The 6,682-nt window shown below is 64.2% G+C and overlaps 1 protein-coding gene across 1 annotated transcript in view; it reads left to right on the forward strand.

Annotated features, from left to right (window-relative positions):
* The first annotated feature begins 2,624 nt into the window (after positions 1-2,624).
* ADAMTSL5 (ADAMTS like 5) overlaps positions 2,625-6,682 on the forward strand; it is a 5,291-nt gene continuing 1,233 nt past the window's right edge. Inside the window, exons 1-10 of the mRNA XM_007460383.1 lie at positions 2,625-2,701; positions 2,809-2,910; positions 3,299-3,371; positions 3,481-3,572; positions 3,815-3,875; positions 4,028-4,136; positions 5,305-5,432; positions 5,744-5,855; positions 6,222-6,308; positions 6,433-6,596. Coding sequence (XP_007460445.1) covers positions 2,625-2,701; positions 2,809-2,910; positions 3,299-3,371; positions 3,481-3,572; positions 3,815-3,875; positions 4,028-4,136; positions 5,305-5,432; positions 5,744-5,855; positions 6,222-6,308; positions 6,433-6,596 — 1,005 coding nt within the window. The remainder of the gene's footprint in view (positions 2,702-2,808; positions 2,911-3,298; positions 3,372-3,480; positions 3,573-3,814; positions 3,876-4,027; positions 4,137-5,304; positions 5,433-5,743; positions 5,856-6,221; positions 6,309-6,432; positions 6,597-6,682) is intronic.

The raw sequence follows: 6,682 nt of genomic DNA on the forward strand, positions 1-6,682 counted from the left end.
CATGCCTGCCGCTGCCTCCCCACTGCTTTTCAGGTCCCCTGTCCTGCCCCCATGACAGCCAGAGGCAGCTGTTCCCAAACCAGAGCACCCCCTCCCACCTCCCAGGGTTGCCATCCCCCTGGCCCCTCTCTGACCACATCCCACCCCCAGGCTGGCCACTGGCTCCACCCACCCCGACCTTCCCACTGTCCCTTATTCCCTTTTCCAGCCTCAGGGCCTTTGCATGTGCTGTTCCAGGCAGACTGGGCTGCCCTTCCCCCACCTCCCTGCGGCAATGACCTCCTGCGTGAGGGCCTTCCTGGTCCCCCACCCCATCTGCAGTGGGCTTGGGCTATCTCTGCAGAATGTCCTGATGGGAAGGTAGCATGGTGCCCTCGTAGGGCACTGTCTCCCCTCACTAGCCGGATTCACAGCTGTAGCGGCACAAAGTAAATGCTCAGTAAGTGTTGGATGAATGAATGGCATTGGATGGCCCTGCCTTGAGCTGCTCCAGGCTGGAGGACAGACAGAGCTGGACCGGCGGTACCCCTTCCCTGTGGTCGGGGCTGGAACACCCCACTGCGGGCTCCCGGGAGAAGGGGGCACTCAAGCTGAGCCTGGGCTGAGCCAAGGGAGCAGAAGAGCTGTCCACCCAACGCCCCCCTTGGTTCCCCCATCTCCTCAACCCGCTCGCCAGGCAGCATCCTGGGGCCACAGTGAGGAGCCAGGGGAAAGGGCGAGCGGAGGGTGCCTGCTGCGTCCCTGCTTGGGCGGGGGATGAGGGGTGGGGGGGGCGCGCAGATGCTAAACCGGGGAAAGGTCTGGGGGTGGGGAGCCCTGGGGTAACCCTGTCCTTGCCCGTCCGCGCAAAGAACTAAGATCCACCTGGAATTGTCGCTGTGGAGACCCCCGCCGGCCCCATTGCCCGGATGGGGAACTTGAGGTCGGAGAGGGTGGGGCCACAGTCGCGTAGGCGGGGGACCTTCTGGACCCGGGTCTAGCTGCGAAGCCAGGGCTTGCAGCCTGGGGCCGGGCAGGGAGGGCGGGAGGCGGGGTGGGGCGCGTCCTCTGGTGACAGCAGCACCCGGGAATGTGCCGGGCTGGGAGGGGGCTCTCCGCCCCCCACGCCAGGCCCCTGGGACTGAGCTTCCCCCCAGTGCTCTGGGGCCCTGCGCTGGGGGTGGTCGGGACCTGGGGCGGGAACCCCGGCGCGCGGGTTCCTGAGTAGGGTGACTTTGAGGGAGGGGTAGGGAGAGGGATTTGGGGAGGGGTAGTGGCCAGGAAAGGGAACCTTCGTGGGGACGCGATCTGGGCGTCGGTGGGGAGAGGGCAGCGCCCTCCTGGAGCCTCAACAGGGCGACCTCGGTTCGCTCACATTCCCGGGCCCTGAGCGCGGCGCCCGGAATAGCAGCCCCGAGGTGGGGGTAAGGGCGGTCAGTCCCCGCGCGGCTCCCCCGCCCTGGGCTTCCCAAGGTCACCGGGGCGCGGACGGTCGGACACCAGGCCGCAGTTCTGGGGGACCGCGGCGCGTGCGGAGCAGTCGCCTGCCGCAGATCGGCGCCCAGGCGCGCAACGGCCGCGCGGGGGCGCACGGCGCCGCCGCCCCTCTGGACCCCGGCCGGGGCGCGCCCTGGGAGGCCGGGTGGGAGGGGCCGTCCCGGGTTCCCCCCGCCCCTCCTCGCGGGCCCCGCGGCTTCCGCTCGCCCACGGGCCGCCCGGGGAACCTGGACGCGCCGCCTGGGCTCGACGTAGCCGGTAAGTCCCTCTTCCTATCCCCCCACTATCCCGGCCGGAGTCTTCTCCCCGTCCCTAAGCTGGGGGGTGGCGAGGCAGCAATCCCCAGCGTGGGAGAAAGCTCATCCCCTCTTCCTCCTTGGGAAACTGAGGTCCAGAGGCGTGGCTTGCCCTGAGATCACACCGAGAGTCGGGACTGCAGCCTAGATGGGGGGTGTGCCCTGCTCCTCGGGCAGGGGGCTCTGGAGAGTGGGAATGGTGATCCCTCAGGCCCCTCATTTTGCATCACCTAGACCCCCACCCCACAAGCCAGTGCTGAGAGGGGAGCGGGTGTCCGAGGGTCCAGCCCCCTCCCCCTACCTCTGCTCCAACCCGGGCTTCTTCCTGCTTCCTGGGCCATCCAGGGCTGGGGTTCAGAGATGCAGCCAGCCTCACAGCTCTGGTCAGAGGGGGGGACCCACCCCGTGGTCCCCCAGGTTCTCAGCATCTGGAGCCACCTTGGCCCCAGACCCTGGGTGCCCCAGGTTTGAATGTCAGAGCCAGGAGAGCCTGATGACCAGGGACACTGCTGCTCAAGAACACCCAGTGGGGCCCTGCCTTCCCCCATCCGCTGCCCGGGACCTCCAGGACTGGAGCCCTCCAGCATGGCCTGCGTGTCCTTTGGGCACTGCTGACCGCTGGGCTCCCTGGCCCTAGCCCGCCACTTTCTCCACCAGTGCCATGGTCATGGGGAGGGTGGGGATGGCAAGTGACTTCATTCTTCCCCTGACAGATGGGGAAACTGAGGCCCGGGGAGGCAAAGCCTCCCAGCCACCCTCTCCCCCGCCCCCACACACTCATCCTCATTGGCAGCCCCTTTCCCTCTGCAGGCGGCTCCGGGGCTCCATCCCACACCCTCTTCACATGAGGCCATGAGGCACCCGCTGGACCGGGGCCAGGTCGCCCTGCCCCGTCCCGCCCCCCATCCGGGAGCTCCTGGCTGCTGCAGGTCTGGGAGCTGAGGGGGCCCTGGAGGCTGGGGCCCGCCCGGGGGTGGGGTGGGGGGAGCTCTGCCAGGCACCAGACCCAGCCACCACCAGCCACACCCTCTGCAAGGTCCCATAGAGTCCTGGACTGTGCCCAGCTGGTCCCCACTGCACAGATGGGGAAACTGAGGCGGGGGGAAGAGGAGCACCTGGCCCCTGGCCACACCGGAAGGTAGGAGCAAAGATGGTGGGGAGAGTGGGGAGGGCCCTAGGACCCTGGAGACACCTGTGCACGCTCCTGGAATGATTCCTTCCATCATCCGACGCTGAATGAGCACCTACTACGTGCATCATAGACAGTAAACAACCAATAATAATTACTTGAGTTTTCTCTCTCCAGACCGGGCTCTGTGGCCCCCGTTTTCCTCACCTAATTTGACGAACCCCTCAAAATTCTCCTATTAGGTGGGCTCTATTACGACTTCATTTTTCAGAGATGAGAAGGGAGGCTCAGAGAGGTTGAGTTACTGTCCAAAATCACACAGCCAGTCAGGGAAGAGCTGGGGCGCAACCCCTGGCCTGCTGGCCTCCCTACTGCTGCGCCCCCTCCTGTCCTCCAGACCCCGCCCCCTCCGGAACCTCCTGCTCCTGCTGTGGACCCTCCTGAACTGTGGTTTGGGGGACAACGCTCAGGTAAAGGGGTACATGAGCCCAGGGGGCAGCGGGCATGGGAACCCGGCTGGCAGTGTGGGGGTCACCAGCCTCCCTTCCAGGCTGACTCTGCCTCTGTCTCCCCAAGTAGGGTCCGGGTGAGTGGACTCCATGGGGTTCCTGGAGCCGCTGTTCTAGCTCTTGCGGGCGAGGGCTCTCCGTGCGCAGCCGGCAATGCATCCGGTGAGGAGGCTCCTGGGACCCGGCTGGGTGGGATGGGAGGGGGTCCCTGCCCCTCCTCTCCTGTCAGGCTGGCCCAGCCCCTGGCCGCACCCTCGACCTGCCCACACAAGCTGTGCCTTTTAATCCCACTAATCCAGCTGGAATGTGGGTGGGGTTAGCGGGGGTGGATGGGTGGGCAGGCTGGCTCTGGGGAAGGGTTTCTGGAGGTGCTGACCGCAGTCTGGCCACACTGCTCCTCGAAGGTTTCCCAGGGAAGAGCTGTGCTGGGGGGACACCCACGAGTACCGCCTCTGCCAGCTGCCCGTAAGTTCTATCCAACCACCCCCCAGACTGAGTTCTCCCTGAAGCCCTCCTGCTTCCCCACTCATGCCCCCAAAGATCCTTGCCACCATGCCAGATTCTCTGGGCATCACTGGGGCTGTCCCAGCCTCTGCTCCACCGATCTCTGTCCCCAGGAATGTCCCCCAGGGGCCGTGCCCTTCCGAGACTTCCAATGCGCCCTCTACAATGGCCACCCTGTCCTGGGCACCCAGAAGACCTACCAATGGGTGCCCTTCTACGGTGGTGAGTAGCCTATGCTCCTGTTAGTCCAGCTCCCTCAGAGCTGGCAGGGAAAAGTGGCTGCTAAGAAGGAAGGGGGACTTGGAGGGGTGCAAGAAGGGGGCATTGGCACTGGGGCTTTCAGGGATATGTAGGAGTTGGTGAAGTGAAGGGTGGAAAGCAAGTGTGACTTGTGAAGAGGGGCAGAAGGAGGCAGAGTCTATTCTGCACAGGGTCGAACACGAAGCTGAGGATTTACTGGGAGCCGTATCCAGAGGCCAACATTTCTCAAACTTACACCAGTAGCAGGAAATATTGCCGCACTGAGCTGAAAATAGCGAGTTATATAATTGTGTGCCTGGGGCAGTGCGCCTCCAGATTTAAGGGAAACAGGCAGCTTCAGACGCCACGGTGCGGGTAGACACAGATAAGAAAATCCTAGAATGGAGAAAGTTCCAACCGTCAACCTCACAGATTTTTATTTCCTTCACCCTAAGAATTGGCGGAAACTTGCCATGATTTCACCCCCACAGAGGCCCGCCAGGGCCAGCTCAGGCTCTCTTCCAGGCTCGGTCTGCCAGCCAGCCTCAGGGCGTCGGGAGCCAGAGGGAGCCTGAGCAGGGGGAGCAGGGATCAGGTCTGTGAGCCTTGGGTGTGGTCAGACTGTCCATTATGCCCCACTGCCAGGCAGAGGATAAAACTGAGTCCCGGGGAGGGCCAGCAACATACGCATGCTATGCAGGACTCAGTCAGAACTGGCTTTTTTGGGGGCACCTTCTGGGTGCAGAGCCCAAGTGCCGAGTGTGTTTTGCCCACCTCTGTACCCCAGAGCCTAGAACATTGTCTGGAAAATGGTAGGTGCTCGATGAGTGTTTGTGGAATGAACGTATGGAAGAATGAGTGAAGAATGGGTGATGATGTTAATAGTGGGCCCCTAATATTAGGACTGAACATGAATGAATGAATGAACGAATGAGTGCAGGCCCAGGATACTTGCCTGGGACAGTCCCAGCGAACGGGAAGCAGAATGCCTAAGTTCCAGTCCTGGCTCTGCCTCAGCCTCCATGTGTGGCTTTGGCTGAGTCTCTGGGCCTCATCTGCCCAAGAGGATGGCTGCCTGAGGGGAGACTGGCAGGAAGGGGGCTGGAACTCAGATATGTCCCCCACTGCCACCGACTCCTCCCATCCCCAGCACCCAACCAGTGCGACCTCAACTGCCTGGCGGAGGGGCACGACTTCTATCACAGCTTCGGCCGCGTGCTGGACGGTACCCCCTGCAGCCCGGGCACCCAGGGACTCTGCGTGGCTGGCCGCTGCCTCGTAAGAACTCCAGGCCCCGGCGCCAGACCCGCCCCTTCTAGGTTCCACCCGGCCTATTCCCTCCAGGCCCCGCCCCCAGACCCCATTCACTAAGTTCCTGGTCCCTCCCTCTTCCCTAGGCCCCGCCCCCTACCGAGTCCCCGACCTCCCCTGCCCCACCTATCACTAGGCCTCATCCCCAGCCTCCTCCCACTAGGGCTCGCCCCCCAGGTTCCATCCTTTTAGTTCTTGGTCCTGCCTTCTTCCATGGGCCCCGCCCTCTCGACGGCAGGGCCCGTCTGACGGCGCGCGTGCCCTCCCCACCCCTTTAGAGAGCCGGCTGTGACGGTTTGCTGGGTTCGGATGCCCGCGAAGACCGCTGCGGCCGCTGCGGCGGCGCCAACGACTCGTGCCTCTTCGTGCAGCGCGTGTTCCGGGATGCCGGTGACCGCCCTCCCCGTCCTCGCGCTCTCCCAGAGCGGGCCCTTTAAGACGTCCCGCGCTGATTGGGCAGTCTGAGGCCCAGCCCCCCTCGCTCAACGTTCTGATTGGTCATTGCCCAGCCCCCCCTACGCTGTTCGTCCTGATTGGTCGTTTCCAGATTGTCCCGCCCTTCCCGTAGCAGACGGGGTTTAACTCTTTTGCTGCCGCACTTAAGTGATAATCATCGTAACTTCAATCCTTTAGGAAGCGTTTTCGAAGTACCAGGGCCTTGGCTAACCTTCTTATCGCAGTATCCCATTTAATCCTCAAATCATCCTTCAAATACACCCCACCTGCTCCCCAACGCCGTCCTTCCCTCCCGCCCAGGTGCCTTTGCTGGGTACTGGAACGTGACCCTGATCCCTGAGGGCGCCAGGCACATCCGCGCCGCCCACCGGAGCCGGAACCACCTGGGTATCGCAGGATCCGAGGGAGGAGGCGCCCTGCTGGCCGCCAGAATCCAGAGGGGAGGGGGGCGACAGGGTCGGGAGGCGGGCGGGGCCGCTTCCGGGAGCCCGGGCTGACCCTTCCCTTGCAGCGCTGATGTGGGGCGACGGGCGCTACGTGTTCAACGGGAACTGGGCCGTCAGCCCTCCCGGGACCTACGAGGCAGCGGGCACCCGCGTGGTCTACACCCGCGTCACAGGGTCAGAGGAGACGCTGCGCGCCGCCGGGCCCACCTCCGAAGACCTGCTCCTGCAGGTGGGGGCGGGCCTCTGAGAGGGCGTCTGGGAGTGTGGGGTTAAAGAATCCGTTGGGAAGCAGGGGTCGGGGCGTGGGGGGGGGGG

This window comes from Lipotes vexillifer, unplaced genomic scaffold (assembly GCF_000442215.2).
Source record: "Lipotes vexillifer unplaced genomic scaffold, Lipotes_vexillifer_v1.1 scaffold225, whole genome shotgun sequence".
Classification (NCBI taxonomy): domain Eukaryota; kingdom Metazoa; phylum Chordata; class Mammalia; order Artiodactyla; family Lipotidae; genus Lipotes; species Lipotes vexillifer.